The sequence below is a fragment of the Argentina silus genome (genome assembly GCF_951799395.1).
Source record: "Argentina silus genome assembly, chromosome: 12".
NCBI lineage: Eukaryota > Metazoa > Chordata > Actinopteri > Argentiniformes > Argentinidae > Argentina > Argentina silus.
The window spans coordinates 19,970,720-19,997,506 of record NC_139666.1 but is presented as its reverse complement, the minus strand read 5'-3'; the positions used below and the strand labels follow the sequence as shown (position 1 = coordinate 19,997,506).

Sequence of the window (26,787 nt, the reverse complement as noted above, 5' to 3'; positions counted from 1 at the left end):
AGTCATTGAGTAGGTGTTCTTCTTGGCCTACGATGCTAAGGATCTGCAACAAGCTGCTTTTTTACATGGCTCTCCTCTGTTGGTAAAAGGTTAGCATAGCTAGAGTTGGGAAGTTAGTTCATGTCATTACTATGGTACTGCATCATGTTCATGACGTCCATGCTGTCCTCTAGTCCCCCATCCAGGTTTATGGGGTCGAAGGTCGCTATGCCACAGCCCTCTTCTCTGCTGCCAGCAAGCAGAAGAATCTGGACAAAGTGGAGCAGGAGCTGGGCCGGGTGTCGGTGAGTTATAACGTCCAACTGACCTGTCTGTGTGTTGCTCTCTCTCTCTCTCTCTCTCTCTCTCTCTCTGTTGATCCTAAGTGAATATGTCTCAATAAAGAGCACACGAGTCAGTCTCTCTTAGCCTTGGTAATCATAAAATGAGTTTCTCTGTGGCTTCATAATATTTACCTTCTACTCCTTCACCTAATTTTTCCCTCCAACTTCTCTCCACCAGTCTCTGATTAAGGACCCAAAGCTGGCCAGTATCGTGTTGAATCCATGTGTAAAGCGTAGCCTCAAGCTGAAGATCTTCGGTGATGCCCTGAACAAGGCCAAGCTCTCCCCTATCACCATTAACCTCATCAGTAAGTCTCCCGGTCAAACATACACATTGGGATTGTGAGAGGCAAAGTTTCTCAACTCCATTCCTGAGGACTCACAGGACCACACGGTTTTGTTCTAGCCCTTCACTAACTCGCCTGATTAAACTAGGATCAATGGATTTATGATCAGTTGATCAGGTGTTTAAGTGTTGGGTTCAAACACAATTCTGTTGTTGAAGTTGAGTTGGGGCAGGTACAATTCCTTCTATTGCCAAATAGCTTTACCTGCCAGCTCTTATTTTGCTTTCTTTCCATCTTGACCTCTGATATGATTGATCTGGATGGAGATAGCAGTGTAGTGGGCACCACACCATACTTAATTATATGCATGAAAGAACATCAAACTTCATCTCTACTCCAAATGAAATGTGGTGCAAATCTTGTCAACCCAAAGCTGATTTAGAAAGGGTAATTATTTTGCTCTCCCCCACTCAGATGTGTTGGCAGACAATGGTCGCCTGACCCTGACTCAAGACGTCATCGGCGCCTTTGGCAAAATGATGAGCGCTCACCGTGGCGAGGTCATCTGCTCAGTCACCACGGCACAGGTAAAGTGCCCCGCACACACTGTGGTTGTCAATTCAAGTTATCAATACAAGAGAAATACTGTATATTAGTTATTATAGTGGCACCCCAAATTAAAGTGTTTAGATTTGACGCTATGAGTCTAAGACAATGGAGAACCTCCCTATGTGGCCCGTGTTTATTGTATATTCTGTATGTGTGTGTGTGTGTGTGTGTGTGTGTGTGACAGCCCCTGGATGAAGCTAGCCTGGCAGAGCTGAAGGTTGCTCTGAATGGCTTCCTGGCGAAGGGAGAGACGATCAAACTAGAGACCAAGGTGAGAACATACTCATACATTGGAAAGGGGGATTGGCGTGCTCAACTCACTACAAAAAAATATCTTTAGGCTGCACGGTCACAAGGATACATGAAGAAACCTGCATTCGCTACAATCACTGTTGTAGTTTTAGTTCATAGTTCAGCAGCAGTGAACAGACGCTTTTGGGCTTTTACCTTCGTCAGTGTTTGGAGAACTTACAACAGTCACTGGTATTTATAAACTACTGTTATTTACAATACCATGGTACCCACAAAAACACAAACAAAAGAAAATAATAGAATTAAATCAAATTTACAAACAAAAGACAGTCTCTAGGGCACTCCATCTGCAAGCAGTTTATCCAATACCTCCTTCTGCAATAATAATCTATCCCCAGCTCCCCCTCTCATGGGTGGCTTTACTACCTCTATTCCCTGGAACCTAAAGGCTGATATATACCTTCCACATTGACATCCGCACAGCTTTTCATAGCAGACACAGATTTGAATCCTCATAGGGGTTTGCATTTGTATCTTCTGCGGAAATCCGTGTGGATCTATGACATGACTAGCCCAAACAATGAAAATCCTTGGAGAGATTTTCAATGACACTTTGTCTGGGTGGTGTACAGATGTCTGTGCGACCCCGAAAGGTATAAATCAACCTTAAGACGACACAAACTAGCCATGAAGAGTGCCAAGTGTCAGGCCATGGTACACTTGACACCATGGTTCCTAACTTCCTAATATTACTCTTGTGTTCTTACTGTGATCTTAGTCTTCAGCTCCCTCTTTATTTTCCCTACATAATAAAACCCACACAGACATTTCAATAAATGGACCACACACTTTGTTTTATGGGTTATCCTTCATTATCCTTGAACCACACTGGAAGGTTCAAGGTGGAAGGAAGGATGACCTGTTAAACAAAGTTTGTGGTCTATTTATTGAAATGCCTGTGTGATGTCCTTGACTACAACAGAGTTGGATTTTTTCATACATGCCAACATACATGGTGTTTTTGACTCCTGATATTCATTATAAATAGCTTTGAGCTGTCATGAATGTGTTAATTCATCCGGAGCTGGCACGTATCCAGTTTAATGAGTGTATTTGAATTAGGGCAGGTGAAATGAACTGTACTTAGCCTTGCACAGAGTTTGTACATATCCAGCATTTGTCTTGTTTCCAATCTGTTTTGTTTCTTTCTCTTCCTAGTCTGACTCTTCCATCCTGGGTGGTATGATTGTCAGCATTGGGGATAAGTATGTGGACATGTCCACCAAGACAAAGATCCAGAAACTGACCAAGATCATCCGAGATAACTAAGTCCCTTGTCCTGTCCTGGCCTGGCCCGACCAGAGACCACTGCTTCCTGGCACCTCTTTAGTTGTTCATAATAAAATATTCTGTAACATATACTGTTTTGAATGTCTCTTTTTCTGCAGTTCATGCTTTGGTAGTCTTTTTCCCGTGAGTTTCAGGTATCTTGGCCTGTCAGGGAGCACATTCTTTAGACTGTTCCAAGTTTATCTCACCACATACATGGAGGTAAGCAAGCTACTTGGCTGTGGTTCAGATCTATACACTCACCGAACACTTTATTAGGAACACTATACTAATACTGGGTAGGGTCTCCCTTTATTAGGAACACTATACTAATACTGGGTAGGGCCTCCCTTTGCTCTCAAAACAGCCTCATTGATTGGCATTGATTCCACAAGAAGTTGGAAACATTCCTTTGAGATTCTGGTCCATGATGGCATGAATGCATCCCGCAATTCCTGCAGATTTTTCAGGTGTACTTTCAAGCTGTGAATCTCCCGTTCTACCACATCCCAAAGGTGTTCTATTGGATTCAGATCCGGTGACTGGGAAGGCCACTGAAGAACTCATTTTTCATGAAACCAGTTTGAGACGACTTTTGCTTTGTGACATGGTGCATTATCATGCTGGAAGTAGCCAATTAGGGTAAATTGTGGCCATGAAGGGATGCACGTGGTCAGCAACAACACTCAAATAGGCTGTGGCATTCAAGCGATGATTGATTGGTATTACAGTTTATTCTGAATGCTTAAACACTGACAGTGATTCTTGAAGCACTATCTCTGAAACCATTAACACTTGGAGCCAATGCATTTAACAAGTGCCAAACTGAATGCACATTCTCTGCTTTACACTCACTCTAAGTTTATAACACACTTTTTGCACAACTGTAAACACAACTCACTGCTTTACACTCAATTTGCAATTTAATAACACACTTTTAGCAAAACTGAAAACATTGGTCGCTACATTGCTGCACTGTTTTGCAAATTGCCTTTCCACATTGATACATGTGAAAACACTTAGATAATGAGTTCACTTACAAATCTGAGCTTGAGCACTATAAATAGGCCACAGGTAAACATTTGGTTTGGACAACAATGGAGGCCAATACTGGACAGAGTAAGAGGTGAAGTAGAAAATCAGTATCTGGTGGGAGAGGTTGACTGTTCACCCCAGAGCAGGAGACCCACATTGTAAATATGGTCACTGCAAATAACTGCATCAGACTCAGAGAACTGCAGGACCACATAATGGCAGATAAGACCATATTCTAAAACGTCAACAGAGTGAGTCTCTTTGCACTGTCTCGTCTACTGAAACGCAATAGAATTAAAGGAAAGAAACAGTGTAAAACAGCTGAGATATGAATATGTGCAGGTCAGCTATACTATCCTATCATTGGTACTGGATCTGGAAGTGTATGGTGCTACATCACATTGACTGATCCCAGTCTTTTCGTACTATGCTACATTGTTTTGTCTTGTCTCTTTCAGAGAGTCATGGAGCTAGAAGCAGATGCACTGCATCATATAGCTAATATATGTAGACGAGGCAGGTTTCAACCTTGCAAAAACAAGGGGCCGCGGCAGAAATATCATCGGACACCGTGCCATCTTCAACGACCCGGGACAACGTGGTGGCAACATAATAATGTGTGCGGCTATTAGTCAAAACGGCGTCCTTCACCATGCAATCCTTGGCCCATACAACACTGCACACATTATCACATTTCTGGACACCCTCCACAACAGACTAATTCCGAATGACCAGGGGCCAGAGCAGCCCAGGTAAATTATAATCTGGGACAATGTTAGTTTCCACCGGGCTGCTTTGGTCCGCAATTGGTTCACAGGTCACCCACTATTCACTTTTCACTTTTCATTGCACTAATTTCTGTTCTTTTTGCGCTTTTGTTTTTTGAAGAGTGTTAGAACATTTTGAGAAAAAAAAAAAAAAAAAAAAAAAAAAAACGTTTTCCCCGTATTTGTATTGATAGTGTGTTAACGCTCAGAATACACATACTTTACACATTTGGATACCTGTGTGTGTGTGTGTGTGTGTTTACTACATGTATGACACAACTTTATTGCAAACTGCTACGCCCTGCACACAGAAAAAGCAAAAGTGTTTTTCATTTATACTATCAGGCCGTAGTTGGTGCTTTGTGTGCTTATTCAAATGATGGTTTGTGTGTACTGTATTCAAGCAAAAACACACATTTTTAAAAGAGTTTGCAAGAATTGTTTGCTTTTGCAAGAGATGTATAATGTTTTGCTGGTTTGGTGTAAGGTTTTGTGGTTAGTGTGTAGAGTTTTGCAAAAATAGCCTATAGTTTCAAAAATAGTGCGTTAGCAATCAGACAAAACTGTAATTCCGAGACTTCTAGGTTGCATTCCGATTCTCTTCCCCATCTGTCATATCACAGCTACAACTGGACTGAGATCTGTGTTCTCTGAGCTCTAAAAAGCTCCATCTACCTCCATTAAGTCTTCCGGTCTTCAAAATAAAATCGCGAGTTAAAACATAAATGGAAAGTGATGGGATCACAATACTTTCTCTCTTATTCATCCAACCAGACGATGGTGCTAGAGCTTTACGTAAAAACTGGATTTAATGCAGACTTCGTGGCAGGGCCGGTGTTGGCAACCTGAAGAACTTCTTACCATACAAACCACATCCTCCTCAAGATTCTGCATGCAAAAGTGACAGTGCCACAGAGTAGTGCAACAATACAATAAGTTTTAAATAGAATAAAATAAAAATAGAAGTACTAAAAAATATACAATATGGACAGTAGGCTATAAACAGTATAAACAATATGAACAGTATAAGCAGTAAGCAATATAAACAGCAGATGGATGATTATGTGTGTGCATATTTCGACAATCATGAAACGATTTTAAACAGTGGACCTACTCTTTTGTAATTGGCACTAAAACAGTTCACTTACATTATTATCACACTGACAATGTGATATGTGACAGGGCAACAGCTGTGATGGTAAGGGGGCTATGCCAATTCGGTATGCTCCGAGAGATACACTATGCAGCTGCTTTCAGAGCTCTGTGTTTGTACCTGAACACGACGAAAACAGATTGGGGGCATTGCGCGTCTTTGGAGTCGAAAAAGTTAGAAACAGTAGGGGTATTTTCTGTGCTATTTTTCCGCATAAAATGTTTACTTAACTTTTGATTGGGTGGGCAAGACGCATGTTTGGGTAGGCTACGAGACCTGCTCGTTGCCATCGCTGACCTCGTGGCACCTTTCTTTGTGTGTGGTCTTGCACTTTCCCTCATTGGTATAATAGCGTGTTAATATAGCGACTGCTGCATTACGCTTTCGTCATTCGATGTGTGTATTCAAAATTTCATTTGTATATTATACAGCAGAATTTTTTGGGGAAAAAATGTATACAAAAATCAATAATAACTGTAGGCTTTTTTATTATGAATTCACCCAGAAATGAAAACGTGTATTGGACGTGTATTCTGCTCCCTTCTCACGATGACGAGGATTACCTCTGAAGGTAATTAAAAATGTTTCCACTTTTCTGTTCCGTCTTTCTTTTTTTGCTTTCTGAAGGTAATTGTTGTCAAATGTCTATCATTGTCATGCTTCTGATCATGTGTCCTATAATTTATTTTCCTTGAGTAATAACGGCCCAACAGGCTTATTTACAACTGACTACATGTAAATGTAGGATAAACTTCTGATGACTGGAAGCTATTCTGCTCAAATAGGTTTAAAGTTTAGCAATTTTATTTAATCATTAAAGGTTGGTCATAAGCATACAATTTCAAACAAGAGGCTTAAATAATGCTGTCTTGTGAATGTTTTAACTGATATTTTTCATCCTGCAAGAACCATTCCCACATACTTGTGTGCAAGCTCAATTCAATGATAGAATTTATTCTCCCATCCCACATGAGCCCATCAGTACAATCAACAGCCTGTCTGAGGCAGGTTTCCTGACAGATTAATGGCCCAGTGTTTTCTCTCCAGCTATACAGGTGATTGGAGGAAGCAGGACGGTAACACAAGGGGAGAATGTGGACTTATTCTGCCAGCTGATTGAGACTGATGAGGAGCTCACTCAGATAACATGGCAGAAAAAGACACGCGAAAAGCCAGAGGACCATAATTTCTTAGTCATTGAGCCAGTCACTGGCAAGACCCAGCATGTGAATGGATTGGGTGATAGAGTCCGCTTTATTGGGAGCACAAAAGAAAATGTTGGATCTATTAGTTTATCAGGTGTCAGACTGTTGGATGAAGGCACCTACATATGTATCTTCACTGTTTTCCCCAGTGGACCATACCAGACGGAGATACCTCTGAATGTGCTGGGTAGGCCTGTTGACCTTTTCTCTAATATTTAAACCGTTTTGTAATGCAACAATTTGCAATGTTTTGGGTTTGACATATTTCTTAATGACACATTTTGTATTATTATAAATGTTCCTGTGATGATAAGAGACTGCAGGATTGGGGTCAATTTCACAAATTAAATTCCAATTAAAGCTGCAAGTAGCCACAACCTTAGAGACAGGACATGGTCACAGGATCAGGAAGTACATAATGCAATGAGATGCTTGAGGCAGAGCAGCTCAACAACATGAATCAGCATCAACAATACAGTACAATAAGTACACAAATCTAAGCACTAAAAGTAATGACAGTAAATAACAGTAACAAAGGGTATCCCACAATTCATTGCAATTCAATCCACACGCCCAAACTGCCATTAGTGTTTTATCTCTGTTTTATACCAGTCTTTTGACGTACCCAGACAGGTATAAAACAGTGACCATTAACAACAGTTCTCCTTCACTCAGGTAGGGTTTACTCGCAAAGATGTAATCAAAACATCACTGAAGGGCTCACTCGATAGACGGGAGTAAGGGAAGGGGGTGCAGAAATGTGGATTGGAAAGGACCCATGGCCTTTCAAAGTTAGCCATTTCAAACACTTGTTTGATACCATTCCTTATTCCATAACATGCATTACAATGAGCCCGTCCTCTGATGTCTACCTCCACCAGACTCCCCTGGGTGACCAATACTCTCAAATGTAATATTTCCGCTTAATAAGTTTGAAAAATAACTGCCAACATTGAATGGCCATGGGTCCTTTCCATTCCAGCCCGCACTGCCAAGTTTCTTGTCTTTAGCATGAAGCATCTCACAGGAAATTGAGTGATGGCATCTTAACAATAATAATGATAATAATAATAATAATAATAAAACCCCTAACAATAACAATAGCGTTCTACGCCCGACAGGCTTAGACCCCAAATTAATTTCCCTTTCTCAAGAAATTCCATTTCAATTCATTTCAAATTCAAGTTCCACTTTTCTCTGTTCGATGTTGTTTTACTGTCATAGTTCCTCCAGTCATGAGTCCAGTCTCTGTTGATTTCCCTCCGGTCATCGGTGAGAGGGAGGTGGTCTTGGCAACCTGTACAGCTGCTGGGGCCAAACCTCCAGCGGAGGTGAGGTGGCACACAGGGGCGTTGGACGCATCGGTGAGAACGGTGACCAACTCCACCCAGCATGCCAACGGCACCACCACGGTACACAGTTACCTGCTCGGGGTGCCAAGCAGAGCTGCCAATCATCAGGAGGTCCAGTGTGTGGTCAACCAGTCTGCCCTGGCAACAGAGACGACCCTGCCCTACACCATAGACATCCACTGTGAGTGTACTCTTCCTGCCCTACACCAGAGACATCCACTGTGAGTGTACTCTTCCTGCCCTACACCATAGACATCCACTGTGAGTGTACTCTTCCTGCCCTACACCAGAGACATCCACTGTGAGTGTACTCTTCCTGCCCTACACCATAGACATCCACTGTGAGTGTACTCTTCCTGCCCTACTCCATGTGTTCCAGAGGGGTTTGGAGGGGGTTTGGTGCTCTTGGTCTAATGGTAGATGTTTAGGTTTGCCAGCAGGAGACCAGGGTTCCATCCCCACTGGTAACACATAAACCTTCACTGGTTACTGCCTGACAATGACATTCTCAACCGACTGCTCAGTCTCCATTTAGCTAATGCGTACTTACATTCTCACTTAACAAGGGTTTCATTGTTCATTGCAGTGGCCAGCTTTTAAAATGGTAGGCTGCTGTCAACAACTTGTTGAATTGTGGCTACTGCCTGAGCTCTTTTCTCTTTGAGCTGCTATATTATGTCCATAATGGGCTTAATTTACAATGTACAAATTAAACTGTTAAAGTGTTAGTACACTATTAGACAGTATGTCCTTATTGTGAACACATATCATAGACGCTGTACTGTAACAAATCATTCAAAGTGGTAGTTCCCGTGTCAAACACAGAGGGAGATCAGGTTCAGGTGTGGAAAGTCAAACAAATGGATTCTTTCAGTGTGGTGTCATCTAGATCCAGTTTCACTTCTCTCACTTTTCTCTCACTTTTAATTTTGTATTTTTGGCTTGGCAAGTTGGCCATGTACAAAACACAAAAATCAAAGATGGAGGACATGGACCTTGACACCGTGGTACTGTTCAGGTCATTGGTTTCTCTAGAATATTCTTTTGACTGACTGGAAAAGTACACTTTTAGCATGTACAAAAACAATGTTTTATTGTGCAAAATAGATGGCATAAACCCTTAAGTCACCCTTAAGTCTCTACAGGGCTTGTGTTGAGGTGCTGAATAAAGACAAGCTGTGATCCAGGGCTGACACCCCATGGTGGGTCAAACTGGGCAAGGAGGCTAATGTGAGACGAGCGTAGAGCCACAGTTGTGTTGAAGGTGTTGGTGAGATCCAGCATCAGGAGAGATTTAGCCTCTTTCATGGCAGTGAAGGACCTCCCTGTGTTTGAGGAGAGGTGGCACAATAAAGGAGCTGTGTGTTCTGTTGTAGACTGGGAACTCTTGTTTGTAGAGTAGTAGTGATCCGTTGAGCTACTGTCAAGACCTTTCTAGTCAAAACTCCCTAGTTGCTATGGCAGTATGTTTTGTGTCATTGTTTTACTGTGATGTAGCGCCATCCAATGAATTTGGAGGCATTTGCTTGCACTCGAGCAGACAAGATGTTTCTGTACACTTCTGAATACATACTGCTGCTGCTGTCAGCAGTTACAGTAGTCAAAGACAAGTTAGGCAGTTCTTGTGGCAGCTATATATGCCCAAACCTAACACCCCCTGCACAAATGATGTGACGGTAATGTGTGCTGTCAAGTACGTACCATTGCTACAGCTTGTAATTTAAAATTGTTCACCTCTCTCTCTCTCTCTCTCTCTCTCTCTCTCTCTCTCTCAGATCCACCTGTATCAGTGAACTTTGCTGTCAGTGCTACCTCCCAGGCCTCAGTGTTCCAGTGTGTAGCATTAACCAACCCAGAAGCCAACTACACCTGGAGCAGGTGCAGTACACTCCCACACTGTATGCAAACTAATTCAAACCGGTTTAAAATGTTAGCTTCATTCTGTTTGTATGAGAAAATAGATTATCGTATATTATAGTATTAATCATCTCTTTGCCTATATGCTTAGCTGCTCTCACAGGCCTGGCAGCTGTTGAAGTTGCATGGTAACATGACCATACTCCATAACCATACACACATCTCCAACAACACACACTCACACACACACACACACACACACACACACAGATCCTTGAACTCTTTCTCTCTCTCTCCCAGAGTGAACCAACCATGGCCTGGGTCTGCAGTGAGAGTGGAAGGAGACACACTGCACCTCAGTCGCAGCTCTGAGCTGGATGGTCTCTACGTCTGTGAGGCCTCCAACCCCTATGGACGAGCAACCGGCTCCCTCTACGTTTACCAACGAGCCTCAGGTGACACACACACACACACACACACACACACACACAGTATTTGCTCACCATGGCTTGGTGTACTCACTTGTAACTGAAATATCAGTTACAAGGTTTGCATCTGCAAAAAAGTCTGTTAAGCCAAGATTATTTTATGCACTCTTATCTCATATAGCAACCTTATCTGGCTTCTTCTCCCACTTCCCTTCCGACACTTCTCATCACTTCTGTGATGACTGATGAGTTGCTAGGAGAACAACTTGATAAGAGCATGTATAGATTTGTTTTTCTTATGATGACTGATGTATAGATGATTCACTTACTTTTGACAAATGTACTTGTAAGTAGCTTTGGATAAAGGTGTCTGCTAAATGTAAATGTAAATGCCCTCTCCTGTCTCCCAATAGGGACCTGCACTGCCTGTTGGGTTCTACTGTGGTTAATTCTGTTCTTTATTGCTGCTGCTGCTGCTGTCTTTGTTTGGTACTGGTACAAATACAGAAAGCTTCCTAGGTACCTTCTTCTACTCTGAAATCTGAATGTTGTGTAATGAAAAGGAATTTCTATTGAATTTTTATACATATTGTGTGTTTTAATGTGTTAATGTGTTTTCTTTTCCTGGACTGCTTTTCTGGAGTTCGGACATGTTCATCACACCATTACAGGTATGAGACAAGTTCATGATAAAGTCAAGTTGGGCCAGCACACACACATGCTCCAACACACACACGCATGCCAGCATCCCAGAGATGTGTGTTTAACCTCACATTACAGTATACTGTATGAGATGAGTTCATGTCACTGTCTAACATAATCGTGATAGGACAAGTCTAACAGTGGACCTTATAGTATTCAACCATGGTCTGTGCTTATGCAAGAACTTATATATCATTGGTAAGACCAATTTCAAGAACATTTAATTCATCAGTTTTCTCATTTCAAATGTGTTCTTAGGACCACTCACAATGTATGATTGCTTTAGACCACTCAGAAACACATTTGCTTTGTTGAAACAGTGACTACAGTAAACATGGGTTTATAACTGGACACCCTGGCACAAAACCCTTGCTTGAGATTCTTGTGATGGAAATCTTTCAGTGAACAACATTAAACGATGTTTGGTCTCAGTTGAGAGTTTTAATGCATATACAAAGTTTAAACAATGTTGTTTAAAGCTGGATCAGCATTCCTTCACCAACAGTGTGGATTCAGATATAACTGCTGTGGCTGAGGAGAGGACCGTCCTTAACTCCAATGCTCGTACGTCATAGGTCTAGGGGTCAACATATCTTGCCTCAGCCTGCAGTTAGGAGTGTTCCAAGGTCACACACTGTCTATTGTATGATAGAAGGAGAAGTTGATTTTGGTTCCTCCTCAGTCACATAATGGAAAATAACAAAGTACATTGGGTCACAACAAGGTCAATACATTTCATATAAGACTTAAGCAAAATAGTACAAATAAATGTTTTGCCATTACATTCTGCATAACAACCACGCTCTTACCGGACAATATATGAGATAACTGGTCAGAAGATTCACCTCTACCTCACTTACCTCTGTAGATAAACCACCATTGAGCAGTTTTACTTCCACAAAGATGAACAGGACTTGTTTTATCAACCATTGTCAACTATGCATATAAAAACATGCCTATGATTGATATCCATAACTTCTTCACTCCAGGTCTGCGTGAGAAAGAAAGACAGCAATGAGGAAGATGAAGTATCTACAGCTCTTCCAACCAGGAGGCGGGAGGAGAGCCCACAAGTTGGACATGTAGAAATAGAATGATGTACGGAACTTATCCTCTCATTTATTATTCTGGAAAGATTCTTTAGATACAGTTGTGGTCAGAAGTTTACATACACTTGTAAAGAACATGTATGTCATGGCAGTCTTGAGTTTCCAATCATTTCTACAACTCTTATTTTTCTGTGATGGATTGATGGGAGCACATACTTCTTTGTCACAAAAAAACATTCATGAAGTTTGGTTCTTTTATGAATTTATTATGGGTCTTCTGAAAATGTGACAAAATCTGCTGGGTCAAAAATATACATACAGCAATGCTAATATTTGGTTAAATATCCCTTGGCCATTTTCACCTCAATTAGACGCTTTTGGTAGCCATCCACAAGCTTCTGGCAAGCTTCTGGTTGAATCTTTGACCACTCCTCTTGACAGAATCTGTGCAGTTTAACTAAATTCGTTGGCTTTCTGACACTAACTTGTTTCTTCAGCACACTCTACATGTTCTCGATGGGGTTTAAGTCAGGACTTTGTGAAGGCCATTCTAAGACCTGTTTAAAACTTTATTGCAAACTGCTACGCCCTGCACACAGAAAAAGCAAAAGCCACGAGTGTTTTTCATTTATAGTGTCAGTGCGTAGTTGGTGCTTTGTGTGCTTATTCAAATGATAGTTTGTGCGTACCGTATTGACGCAAAAACACCATTTTTTAAAAGAGTTTGAAGAGCTTTGCAAGAATTGTTTGCTTTTGCAAGAGATGTATAATGTTTTGCTGGTTTGGTGTAAGGTTTTGTGGTTAGTGTGTTAGAGTTTTGCCAAAAATAGCCTATATTTTCAAAGATGGCGCCTAAGCAATCAGAAAAAAATGTAACGGGCCCAAAGTGTACCAAGAAAACATTCCTCACACCATTACACCACCTTTACCATGAGAAGGTGTACAGGTGTTCCAAATAAAGTGCTCGGTGAGTGTGATGCTCCCTGCATACTGCCACCTAGTGGTTAGTAATGGTGTTCTGTTTTACCCTCAATGCATGGACCTACAGAATGATGTCGTGGTAGCACCCTCTGGTGGCATTAAGCTGTAAATATAGGAGTATGATCAATTCATATGGTGTCAATGAATCACGCTGGTAATGTGCATGATTAAATCGAACTGTGAGAGAGAGAGGACGAGAGATTACTTTAACTTCAGTTGGCAACACAGAATTCGTGTTTCACAAGGATTACATTTAGTCTAATACTGGATTGATACTTATTGTTGCTTAGCTGATTCATGTAGTTCTCATCAATCCTATAGCAGAAGGATCGTCCTATAAGTGGATTTACGGATGTAGTGTTCAACCTTCGGGGCGGGGTATTAGCTTGTGAGCACTTTGAGATTTCTTGGAGGCTGGATTGATAGATGGAATCAGAATCAGAATTCTTTTTATTTGGCCAAGTATATTTGCACATACAGGAAATTGACTTGGTGAGGTTGGTGCATGGACATAAATAACAAATAGCCAATATTGACAAGAAATTTACAAAATAACAAAATATTAACAAAATAGCAATAACAAATTTACAAATTTAAGCAGCAGAACAATACATATTGTAGGCTGTGTGAGACTAAATGGCAATAAGGCTAGAGGCTGTGAAATGGTTATGGGGCATGTACACTATAAATTCGAATAATTTTAAATAATTATAAATTACACTGTCAGTGCATTGTTTGTGTGACAGGGTGGGGGGGGGGGGTGGAAGTCCCAGAGTCAGTGAGAGGCAGGGGGCTTGGTTGTGAGCCCCACTGCCATGGGAAGAAACTGTTCAGGTGGCGCGAGGTTTTAGTCTTGAGACGACACAAACTAGCCATGAAGAGTGCCAAGTGTCAGGCCATGGTACACTTGACACCATGGTTCCTAACTTCCTAATATTACTCTTGTGTTCTTACTGTGATCTTAGTCTTCAGCTCCCTCTTTATTTTCCCTACATAATAAAACCCACACAGACATTTCAATAAATGGACCACACACTTTGTTTTATGGGTTATCCTTCATTATCCTTGAACCACACTGGAAGGTTCAAGGTGGAAGGAAGGATGACCTGTTAAACAAAGTTTGTGGTCTATTTATTGAAATGCCTGTGTGATGTCCTTGACTACAACAGAGTTGGATTTTTTCATACATGCCAACATACATGGTCTTTTTGACTCCTGATATTCATCATGAATAGCTTTGAGCTGTCATGAATGTGTTAATTCATCCGGAGCTAGCACGTATCCAGTTTAATGAGTGTATTTGAATTGGGGCAGGTGAAATGAACTGTACTTAGCCTTGCACAGAGTTTGTACATATCCAGCATTTGTCTTGTTTCCAATCTGTTTTGTTTCTTTCTCTTCCTAGTCTGACTCTTCCATCCTGGGTGGTATGATTGTCAGCATTGGGGATAAGTATGTGGACATGTCCACCAAGACAAAGATCCAGAAACTGACCAAGATCATCCGAGATAACTAAGTCCCTTGTCCTGGCCTGGCCCGACCAGAGACCACTGCTTCCTGGCACCTCTATAGTTGTTCATAATAAAATATTCTGTAACATATACTGTTTTGATTGTCTCTTCTTCTGCGGTTCATGCTTTGGTAGTCTTTTTCCCGTGAGTTTCGGGTATCTTGGCCTGTCAGGGAGCACATTCTTTAGACTGTTCCAAGTTTATGTCACCTCATCTCACCACATACGTCCTGCGTGACGTGAGGCATGGAGGTAAGCAAGCTACTTGGCTGTGGTTCAGATCTATACACTCACCACGCACTTTATTAGGAACACTATACTAATACTGGGTAGGGTCTCCCTTTATTAGGAACACTATACTAATACTGGGTAGGGCCTCCCTTTGCTCTCTAAACAGCCTCATTGATTGGCATTGATTCCACAAGAAGTTGGAAACATTCCTTTGAGATTCTCGTCCATGATGGCATGATTGCATCCCGCAATTCCTGCAGATTTTTCAGGTGCACTTTCAAGCTGTGAATCTCCCGTTCTACCACATCCCAAAGATGTTCTATTGGATTCAGATCCGGTGACTGGGAAGGCCACTGAAGAACACTGAACAACTCATTGTAATTTTCATGAAACCAGTTTGAGATGACTTTTCCTTTGTGACATGGTGCATTATCATGCTGGAAGTAGCCATTATAAGATGGGTAAATTGTGGCCATGAAGGGATGCACGTGGTCAGCAACAACACTCAAATAGGCTGTGGCATTCAAGCGATGATTGATTGGTATTGTGTGTGTGTGTGTGTGTGTGTCTGCTTTGTAAGAGATGCATAGCCCCGTTATAGCTGCAGTGACAGGCCAGCTTCGGGAGGTTTCTGTCTGTGTGAGCGTATGGGTGTGCTTTAGAAGATGGACAATATGGGGAGGTGTAGTTTGATCTAATGAGCTGTCTCACTCTCTCTACCAGTGGACATACCCACAGTCTGCAGGGCACAGTGCAGTTCTTTTTCTTCTTCTTCTGCAATTACGTTCATCACAGTTAAACATCTACTGCAGACTATACACAAAGTGTTTTTTTGTGACAAAGAAGTATGTGCTCCAATCAATCCATCACAGAAAAATAAGAGTTGTAGAAATGATTGGAAACTCAAGACTGCCATGACATACATGTTCTTTACAAGTGTATGTAAACCTCTGACCACAACTGTATATAATAATATTAATATTGTGTCAAGCACATTTTTTACAAATTCTAAAATGAATAACAAATCGATTTTTGGGGATTTGAAATGTACAGTCAGCTCAATCATTGTGATGTCTCAGACGGATTCACCTCACCCCTGAAAACCTCACTCTCTCACAACCACTTCCCCTGCTCTCTTAAACCACTGACATAGCCTCTCTAAGGAGACTTCCTGTTAGCTGCTTGTGACACTAACACTGAAGTATCACTCCACTCAGTCTATCATCCTGTCAATCATGTCCAGTGTCGTCTGGTGTCTTGTGTCCCTGGTCACTCTACTGGACCATGTCTACACAGGTACAGTGAAAGTTCAGTGTACTTCATTTGCATTTGTGTGTGTGTGTGTGTGTGTGTGTGTGTGTGTGTGTGTGTGTGTGTGTGTGTGTGTGTGTGTGTTTGCGTGTGATGTAATCAAATCAAATAAAGGAGCATAAGCCAGCAAAAAAGCCAATTGCTGCCCCCAAAGAGCATTGATTAACCTTGCACTATAAAACACAGTGCTGAGTTGTTACAGCAAGTGTCATGGGCAGGCTTTTCTTACTCAGTTTGTCTACTTTATACTGGCATTCCACAGATGTTCATTTACCAACATTTATGTCTCTCACAGAGTCAACTGTCCCAAAAGCTACATCTATGAAGATAAATAAATCAAAATCTGTGGGAGAGGAGGTTATTTTGCAGTACAATGGATCCATGACGACTGCAACTCAAGTTAACTGGAAAAGGGACACAGTCATCATTTTTGCTCATAATTTCTTAACCAATAAGACTATTTCAAACAACACCCTAGGCAAGTTTAGTGTTGACCCTGCTATGTCTACAAAACTGAGGATCTTTTCTGCTGAGACAGTCGACACAGGGATCTACATCCTTTCCATAACAGATCGACAGAGTGTTCAAAGGACAATAGAATGGAATTTGACCATCACAGACAAGCCAACAGAAAGTAGGTTCATTGTTTTGGATACAATGAGATCATAGCAGTATCAATATCAGGTGAAAGAGTAATGTTGAGCGATGTGCTGTAATTCTCTGTGTTAGTATGCACATTTTCATCTTACCTGGCCAAAATCACTGGCTTTAATTATTACTGTTGAGAAATGATCGTTAACATTTTTCTCCCAGGTGGCTATGTTTATTCTAGAATACAAAGATATATGTTGCCTGTGTAAGGTCACCTCACAATGTCTTGTGTCTGATTTTATACAGACCAGCTGGCAAGATTTTTCCCTTTCGTAATTCGCTATGCTATTGGAGGAGTGGTCCTGTGCATATGCGTCTGCAGCTTGGTTTATTGGTGTGGGTGAGTACAGTAGCTCTGGATATGGGAATGCCTCCTTATGACAAAGTAGGGATCAGTGGGTCTTCTGACTCTTATTGGTTTGTGAATGTGAAAAATTGTCGTTTAAGGAATCGATATCAACCTGTAGATAATTTGGTACGTTTTCTGGACACATGACAGTGAATGGTGAGATTCGTACAAAGTTGAGAGAAATGTTATCTGAAAATATACTTTGAACCAGTATACCATTTGAACTGCTGAAGCACTGTGGTTTCATGTTTTTTTAAGGATACAATAGATATGAATAAGATAATATAAAAGAAAAACCTAGATATTTTGTCTCTTTCTGCAGGAAATGAAAAAAGGAACAGGCTCCGAATCACAATGATACAGGAGAGGTCAGTAAGAAACAGCTCTTGATCATTTTGCAAAAACAAGGTACTCTTCTCTTAATCAGAAGTTTCATCTCTTGCCTCTAGTCCTCTCATCTCTTCTCCTCTCTTCTCTTGTCTTTCCTCTCATCTCTCTTCTTTTTCCTCTACAGGAGCGCAACTCCCACAGTTTCTGATAGTAGACTACTGCTAGTGAGAGACTTCTGGCTCCTCTTATTAGGACTGACTGAATGTGAGAGACTCTGGCTGGGTTTAGAAAATGTCAACAGTCATATGGTTGGCAGGCTGGTAGGCTAATGTATTGATATTAATTTAATGTATTGTTTGTAGTAGGCTAATGTCATGCAATGTCATTTTGAATGGAATGTATTTTAATGTAAGCAGGGCTCCCATGAAAGAGAGACCTTGGTCTCAGTGGGACACCCCTGTTAAAATAAAGGTTTAATAATAATAATATGAATATATCACATTCAACTGAGGTCCTATGGGACACTGAAGGCCCATCACTGTATCTTTCTGTGGTTGGAAATGTATTTGTATATGTATACCAGACTAGCTTCACTGTACTCTGTGGTTAATGTACTGTAATGTACTGTAATGTGTTTTGTTGACTAAACAAAAGAGAATAAACAAAAAGAAACATTGTCTCTCATATTCTAGGAAATTGTGGGTAGAATTGTCATTTGAGTGGTTATTGTGCACAAAGCATCTCGAAGAAGTATACATAATTATGAACAGTGCTGTTGTCCTGTGTTGAATTGGAGTAATGGCTTTTCTGTAGCCCACTTAAAGTGAATACATACAATATCACAGTTTTTTTACTAAACCATGGGCCAAGCAACTTTTCAGCTGTATAATAATACACTGGATTCACAGTTGTCATGTCACATCATTGTGATGATAGGGAATACCTACAACGTCTATTTTTGTTTGATTGGTTCCATAAACCTGTATGTTCAGGTATTGCGTACATGTGCTGCGCCTCGACCAGGCAGAACTAAATGAACCAACTGTAACTAGTCAACTGTTTGTCTCATCTCATACACAGTATAATCAACCAGAATATGCTGGGAGGAGGTCACAGTAGAGTTCTCTACTGTGATGGAGAAGTCTTGGAGAGGGCAGGCTTTCCCCGGGAGGAAGAGCAGTTCGTGGATGTGCTGCACCTCGACCAGCCTGAAATAAATGAACCAACCAGGGGATTTCTGTAACTAGCCAAATGTTTGTCAGTATAGTAGTAAGTTGACAGTATAGTCAACCAGAAGATGGCGCTAGGGTGAAGGGTACGTGAAACCTGGATTCAATTAAAACTTGGTGGACTCGCACTTTCCCTCACTGGTATAATAGCTTGTTAATATAGCGACTGTTATAGAATAAACTACGTTGGTTTATCTTGGTATGGCAGACGATCCATAAAGGTGAGGATGTTGCTCTATAACTGTTGATTAGCGATGATTCAGCTCTCGAATTGACTGAAGTACAGGGGTTCGTTGGTAAAACGAATCCAATCCATATCATGTTGGATTGTTGTTGAATGTTGCAAACTTTGTCATGACTCATTTGTGCCTTTAGCTTTGAACATTCGATGCGTGTATTTCTTAGTTCCGTTTCCCCTTTTTCCAGCATTACCGCTGACGTCATTCGATGTGTGTCCTCAATGTTTTATAACGTTTTATTTGTATATTATATAGCTGAATTTTGAAAATGTATACAAAAATCAATACTTTATAACTGTAAGCTTTTTATAATGAATTCACCCAGAAATGAAAACGTGTATTGGACGTTATTTTGGGCATGCATTCTGCTCCCTTATCATGATGACGAGGATTGCCTTTGAAGGTAATTAAATTTTTTTCACTTTTCTGTTCTTTCTTTTTTTGCCTTTTTTTGCCTTCTGAAGGTAATTGTTGTCAAACGTCTATCATTGTCATGCTTCTGATCATGTGTCCTATAATTTATTTTCCTTGAGTAATAACGCCCCAACAGGCTTATTTACAACTGACTACTACTGACTACTTACTACTGACTACTACTATGTAAATGTAGGATAAACTTCTGATGACTGGAAGCTATTCTGCTCAAATAGGTTTAAAGTTTAGCAATTTTATTTAATCATTAAAGGTTGGTCATAAGCATACAATTTCAAAACAAGAGGCTTAAATAATGCTGTCTTGTGAATGTTTTAACTGATATTTTTCATCCTGCAAGAACCATTCCCACATACTTGTGTGCAAGCTCAATTCAATGATAGAATTTATTCTCCCATCCCACATGAGCCCATCAGTACAATCAACAGCCTGTCTGAGGCAGGTTTCCTGACAGATTAATGGCCCAGTGTTTTCTCTCCAGCTATACAGGTGATTGGAGGAAGCAGGACGGTAACACAAGGGGAGAATGTGGACTTATTCTGCCAGCTGATTGAGACTGATGAGGAGCTCATTCAGATAACATGGTATAAATCAACCTTAAGACGACACAAACTAGCCATGAAGAGTGCCAAGTGTCAGGCCATGGTACACTTGACACCATGGTTCCTAACTTCCTAATATTACTCTTGTGTTCTTACTGTGATCTTAGTCTTCAGCTCCCTCTTTATTTTCCCTACATAATAAAACCCACACAGACATTTCAATAAATGGACCACACACTTTGTTTTATGGGTTATCCTTCATTATCCTTGAACCACACTGGAAGGTTCAAGGTTGAAGGAAGGATGACCTGTTAAACAAAGTTTGTGGTCTATTTATTGAAATGCCTGTGTGATGTCCTTGACTACAACAGAGTTGGATTTTTTCATACATGCCAACATACATGGTCTTTTTGACTCCTGATATTCATCATAAATAGCTTTGAGCTGTCATGAATGTGTTAATTCATCCGGAGCTGGCACGTATCCAGTTTAATGAGTGTATTTGAATTGGGGCAGGTGAAATTAACTGTACTTAGCCTTGCACAGAGTTTGTACATATCCAGCATTTGTCTTGTTTCCAATCTGTTTTGTTTCTTTCTCTTCCTAGTCTGACTCTTCCATCCTGGGTGGTATGATTGTCAGCATTGGGGATAAGTATGTGGACATGTCCACCAAGACAAAGATCCAGAAACTGACCAAGATCATCCGAGATAACTAAGTCCCTTGTCCTGGCCTGGCCCGACCAGAGACCACTGCTTCCTGGCACCTCTATAGTTGTTCATAATAAAATATTCTGTAACATATACTGTTTTGAATGTCTCTTTTTCTGCGGTTCATGCTTTGGTAGTCTTTTTCCCGTGAGTTTCAGGTATCTTGGCCTGTCAGGGAGCACATTCTTTAGACTGTTCCAAGTTTATGTCACCTCATCTCACCACATACGTCCTGCGTGACGTGAGGCATGGAGGTAAGCAAGCTACTTGGCTGTGGTTCAGATCTATACACTCACCGAACACTTTATTAGGAACACTATACAAATACTGGGTAGGGCCTCCCTTTATTAGGAACACTATACTAATACTGGGTAGGGCCTCCCTTTGCTCTCAAAACAGCCTCATTGATTGGCATTGATTCCACAAGAAGTTGGAAACATTCCTTTGAGATTCTCGTCCATGATGGCATGATTGCATCCCGCAATTCCTGCAGATTTTTCAGGTGCACTTTCAAGCTGTGAATCTCCCGTTCTACCACATCCCAAAGATGTTCTATTGGATTCAGATCCGGTGACTGGGAAGGCCACTGAAGAACACTGAACAACTCATTGTAATTTTCATGAAACCAGTTTGAGACGACTTTTGCTTTGTGACATGGTGCATTATCATGCTGGAAGTAGCCATTAGAAGATGGGTAAATTGTGGCCATGAAGGGATGCACGTGGTCAGCAACAACACTCAAATAGGCTGTGACATTCAAGCGATGATTGGTTGGTATTACAGTTTATTCTGAATGCTTAAACACTGACAGTGATTCTTGAAGCACTATCTCTGAAACCATTAACACTTGGAGCCAATGCATTTAACAAGTGCCAAACTGAATGCACATTCTCTGCTTTACACTCACTCTGTAAGTTTATAACACACTTTTTGCACAACTGTAAACACAACTCACTGCTTTACACTCAATTTGCAATTTAATAACACTTTTAGCAAAACTGAAAACATTGGTCGCTACATTGCTGCACTGTTTTGCAAATTGCCTTTCCACATTGATACATGTGAAAACACTTAGATAATGAGTTCACTTACAAATCTGAGCTTGAGCACTATAAATAGGCCACAGGTAAACATTTGGTTTGGACAACAATGGAGGCCAATACTGGACAGAGTAAGAGGTGAAGTAGAAAATCAGTATCTGGTGGGAGAGGTTGACTGTTCACCCCAGAGCAGGAGACCCACATTGTAAATATGGTCACTGCAAATAACTGCATCAGACTCAGAGAACTGCAGGACCACATAATGGCAGATAAGACCGTATTCTAAAACGTCAACAGAGTGAGTCTCTTTGCACTGTCTCGTCTACTGAAACGCAATAGAATTAGGATGAAGATTCGGAAAGAAACTGTGTAAAACAGCTGAGATATGAATATGTGCAGGTCAGCTATACTATCCTATCATTGGTACTGGATCTGGAAGTGTATGGTGCTACATCACATTGACTGATCCCAGTCTTTTCGTACTATGCTACATTGTTTTGTCTTGTCTCTTTCAGAGAGTCATGGAGCTAGAAGCAGATGCACTGCATCATATAGCTAATATATGTAGACGAGGCAGGTTTCAACCTTGCAAAAACAAGGGGCCGCGGAAGCGGACACCGTGCCATCTTCAACGACCCGGGACAACGTGGTGGCAACATAATAATGTGTGCGGCTATTAGTCAAAACGGCGTCCTTCACCATCATGCAATCCTTGGCCCATACAACACTGTAGAGGGCTGCATTGGGATTGGGTCCCGCCGGGTCCCGCGGGACCCAACGCAAATCTCGCGGGAGCGGGCGGTTTGAATTTTGCTGCGGGCGGGAACGGGCGGCTAAATAAAACACTGCGGGATCGGGATGTAGTCTAGGCTAGCTAACACTATAGCCTAGCTTCGGAAGCTCTGGAAGTGCTGCTCACATTTCACGTAGGGCTTTGACGAAATAGAAGCGCTTTCCCTAACCGCGTCAAAATACATGCAGGCCAGGGAAACGAAACAAACAACCCCATGAATCTCTTTATTAATAGCCTATACAATCACGTGTTTTCTCCTGCGGGACAGGAGAAGACACAAAATCAATGCATCTCTATTATTGTGCGGGCAGAAATTCTCAGAGTTTAGCGGACACGGGCGGGAGTGGACATACACACTGCGGGAGCGGGCGGGAGTGTAACACGCACCCTGCGGTCGCGGGCGGTAATGGTCAGAAATTCAGTGAGAGCGGGCGGGAGCGGGATGAAGAAAACAGTCCCGCGCAGGGCTCTAGTGGGTAGGCATATACGTGAGACTTATTTTGCTATAGGTATGACAGGCGTCATTCACTGTATAGGCTATTTAACAGTCAAAATAAGAAGCATTGGCAGTGACGTTTTGGCTCTGTATTGTGTTATTATTAACAAAACACATGTTGATATTAATAATCTGACTCCATTGCACTTAATTTAACACCATGTGCAATGAATTTTTGAGTTTGGTTAGAGACTTCATTTACTGTAGGTGCGTGATTGAAAGGGACAGAGCTGTCAATTATATTTGATGTACAGACAAAAAGATAGATGTATTGTCCAGGCAAAGCAAACATCAATTGTTGCAGCGGTAGGCTATTGGGTAAAGCTTAATAATATTAATGGCCTCGTGATATAAAGACATTAATAAATAAGAAAAAACATGAAACACATACACACCGCACTTAACGGATAAGTATGTCAATGTCTCATGTCTTATCTATTGATGATTCATGTTTCAGATTTGGTGCGGATCAAACGATAAAGTATTTTGAATGCACCTGATTTAGGTGCTCATTCTTGACACGCGCGTACTGCCAATGAGTTGTCTTATACTCCGAGTCCTCATCTTTGGATGGGCTAAATTATGTAGCCTATAGCTATTTTGAACAATGTCTTTGTACAAATTGTAATTGGCCTCCAAACTATAAATTGCATTAAAACGAATGAAGATCTGCAACTTATCGTCCGTATTCAAGGACGGGATGCTACCTCGTTTGTCTTAATATTTCAGGCATACTGTAGCCTTCAGTAAGTAGGAGTTCTTTGACTTAGTTTGTGACCATTGCGACTAGAGTCCAGCCGCTAGATCATAATAGTTCCGTCCACATAATTCTGTCAAAAGGCTAGCGTGTCATAATTACTCCATATAAAGTCATGATTATGATGTCATAATGAAACACTATTATATAACATAGGTGCAGGAACGAAATTATATATTCTTGGACATGCAGGCTCGAGTACAGGTGAAAGGCTGCATCTAAAGCCAATGTACTGTGTATGTCACCACCTTTGACATATTACTCCTAAGGGGAGAAGAGAAGAGCCATGGACCCGCATTCTGTGAGTACACAAACATTTTACTTCACCTGCTCGATGACACTGGCATATATATATATATAGAGGAATATAGCTGTATGTGAAATCTTACTGTATCCTTAATTGAAATATGATTGTTTTTTTGCCCTTTATTGAAAACACCTAATTCCATTGTTGTTCATCTTACAACATTGGTATACACGCTTTGCTTCTGAAAATTGACCTTATCTCTTGATCATGTTGTTAAGGCTTGGGCAGCAGGGTTGTATCAGTATGATGCTGATGGATACTATCATTCGATTCAAAATGACCAATGGGGTAAGAACCACATTAATGCTCAGATTCAGTGCATTCATAGACCGCTCATTAATCAATGTGAGGAATCAAGATTCTGTTCTGACCTTTTTCACAGTGAGGTATGACTGGGACCCCAACAGCCGCTTTACCAACAACTTCCCCAGTCAGAGCAGTCAAGCGGCTGACCAGCAAAGAGGGTTTCAGGGAGAGCAAGCTCCCTCTGATCTTCCCCTCCATACTTCCTCCAATCTCACCCAGCTGAGTACACAAGGGCAGGGAGCCATTCCACCAGTTAATGAGCCCCTTGCAAAGTAAGTAACAGCAATGATATCTACACACCTGGGTAAACCAGATCCAGTCTTTTTTGGGGGCGTGGTTGAGTGGTTGAATGGAAGATGTAATTGTGGTGAAGTGGAGGGAAATATTGGACACATGTCATGAGTTGCAATGCACTAGGCAGTCTAATTCAGCTCAGTTAGCCCCTGGTTTCAATTAATTGATGTTTTACATTTACCCATTAGGGTCAGAATTCTAAAGAACAATAACAGGTCATGGTGTGTAGTCCCCTTCTCGGTCCCACACCTATCTAATATGACCTGACGTGTTTTCCTCTCCTGTAGCTGTAGAACCCTGGAGGAGCTGATGACACTTTCACAGCAGAGGTCTCAAGAGTGCCTATTGGAATACGTCTCGTGGTATTTTCTGACAGTCCTGTGCATGCAGAAGAGATCAGTAAGTTTGTTTGTGTGTATGTATGTATGTAGAGCTAGATTCTTAAAGAATGAGTTGTGGATAATGGTGGAATAACATAGATAACATGGTGATTGCAGTCATTCATTGCTGCGCCCATACACACATCTGTATGCACACATACACATACACACACACACCACTAGAGAGGAATCCAAGTCTTCACTTACTCACACACTCATGGGTGCAAGAAGATACTGTAGGCGAAATACATGAATCACCAAATCCACACAAACCATCCATGTATGTTTAGGTGGATTTTCCAATCGTTTGTGACTCTCAGTCTAACCTGGACATTCCAATTGAGGACAGCACCCGACTTGAGCGAAACACTCAGATTGTGGCTGCCGTCCTGCCTGGCCTGGATACTCCAGTTGCTTTGTTCATGGACGGTGTTCAGCAGCCAGAACTGGATGCCCCAATTGTGAACGATGTCTGCCCAGGTGTAGACACTTCAATTGTGGGTGAGGTCCGACTTGAACTGGACACACCAGTTGTGGACCACATCGAGCTAGGCCTGGGATCACTGATTGGGGAGGACGTCCGACCTGGAGTGGATGATGCCCGGTCCGAACTGGACCCCCAAATTGAGGATGGCATCCCGTCTGATGTGGACAATGTCCTGCCTAAAGTGGAGTTTCTGGTTGTGGATGAGATCCAGCCTGGCTTTGGGGTACTGACAAGGGATAATCTCAGACCACAATTGGCTGCTCTGATTAACACAGATGATCGGCCAGGCCTGAGTGCTCCAATTATGGATGCCGAACTGCCCAGAGGGGACTGTCCAATTGTGGATGACATCCAGCCTGAACTGGATCCTCAGACCATGGACAATGTCCTCCATGTGGATGTCCAACCTGGCCTTGATGCACTAACGTTGGACAATATTCAACCCGAACTGCACCCCTTGCCAATCAACAACATCCTCCAAGACATGGAAGTTCAGACTGCGGACTATGTTTGTCTCGAAATGGACACACCAGTTGTGGACCACACCCAGTCTGGCCAGGATCCACTGATTGTGGAGGATGTGGATGCGCTGGTTGCTGCCCACGATGATGTGATGCCCGCAGGAGACTCTTCAACTGTTAACAACATCCAGCCTGCTCCGTTTGTCTGGCCTGGACCGGATAGTCTCATTAACGATGCCTTCTCGGAGTTGTCCATGGTGGTTGAGGCCCCTTGTGTGGCTGGTGCCAGTCTCTCCCAGCCCCAGGCTATCACAGATCCACTGGCGTACAATCAGCGGCTCTCTCGGCCAATAATGAACCCTCTACCTGTGGTTGGCGTGAGACCTCCACCCATGGCCACTGCTTCTGTCAAGGACAGTTTTTGTCCCTCTCAGCCGCACCTCCCAATGGTATGTTAATTTTGATTTTCAAATGTTAATTCACAGTATCGACCTGGGAGTAATCAATTGCATATTGTGATTAATTGGTTATCATTCATATCAGATATGTCCTCCACCACCTCCCAACACCCAGATGGCCCCCCAGGACTTTTACGCCAGGAGA

The 26,787-nt window shown here is 41.8% G+C and overlaps 2 protein-coding genes and 2 long non-coding RNA genes across 6 annotated transcripts in view; all 4 read left to right on the top strand.

Moving 5' to 3' along the window:
* atp5po (ATP synthase peripheral stalk subunit OSCP) overlaps window positions 1-26,787 on the top strand; it is a 39,790-nt gene that overhangs the window by 700 nt on the left and 12,303 nt on the right. For 2 of the 3 annotated variants that reach the window (XM_083681511.1, XM_083681513.1), the window contains exons 3-7: window positions 174-284; window positions 502-631; window positions 1,085-1,197; window positions 1,404-1,490; window positions 2,690-2,890. In XM_083681511.1, coding sequence (XP_083537637.1) covers window positions 174-284; window positions 502-631; window positions 1,085-1,197; window positions 1,404-1,490; window positions 2,690-2,800 — 552 coding nt within the window. In that variant the 3' untranslated portion in view covers window positions 2,801-2,890. Of the gene's footprint in view, window positions 1-173; window positions 285-501; window positions 632-1,084; window positions 1,198-1,403; window positions 1,491-2,689; window positions 2,891-26,787 lie in introns of those variants that run through there. The other variant, XM_083681512.1, reaches the window with a different exon arrangement.
* Window positions 5,881-14,888, top strand: LOC310812919 (nectin-3-like). The gene is made up of 10 exons (XM_083681677.1): window positions 5,881-5,938; window positions 6,261-6,326; window positions 6,803-7,147; window positions 8,185-8,493; window positions 10,088-10,190; window positions 10,470-10,624; window positions 11,011-11,116; window positions 11,241-11,268; window positions 12,289-12,397; window positions 14,735-14,888. Exons 2-9 carry the CDS (start codon window positions 6,263-6,265, stop codon window positions 12,394-12,396), a joined length of 1,218 nt encoding a protein of 405 aa, XP_083537803.1. The 5' UTR covers window positions 5,881-5,938; window positions 6,261-6,262; the 3' UTR covers window position 12,397; window positions 14,735-14,888.
* On the top strand, window positions 16,294-18,399 carry LOC310813641. The gene is made up of 5 exons (XR_014554554.1): window positions 16,294-16,366; window positions 16,677-17,015; window positions 17,279-17,372; window positions 17,704-17,749; window positions 17,896-18,399. It is a non-coding gene; the product is annotated as an uncharacterized lncRNA (long non-coding RNA).
* Window positions 19,064-20,941, top strand: LOC310812920. The gene is made up of 4 exons (XR_014554532.1): window positions 19,064-19,161; window positions 19,505-19,582; window positions 20,093-20,195; window positions 20,761-20,941. It is a non-coding gene; the product is annotated as an uncharacterized lncRNA (long non-coding RNA).

What these genes read in the sequence shown, in the direction of transcription:
- LOC310812919 (XM_083681677.1), top strand. Translation starts at nt 6,263, where the DNA reads ATGAAAACGTGTATTGGACGTGTATTCTGCTCCCTTCTCACGATGACG. An exon ending in CTACACCATAGACATCCACT is followed by an intron (nt 8,494 to 10,087) that starts GTGAGTGTACTC and finishes TCTCTCTCTCAG; the next exon opens with ATCCACCTGTATCAGTGAAC. An exon ending in CGTTTACCAACGAGCCTCAG is followed by an intron (nt 10,625 to 11,010) that starts GTGACACACACA and finishes GTCTCCCAATAG; the next exon opens with GGACCTGCACTGCCTGTTGG.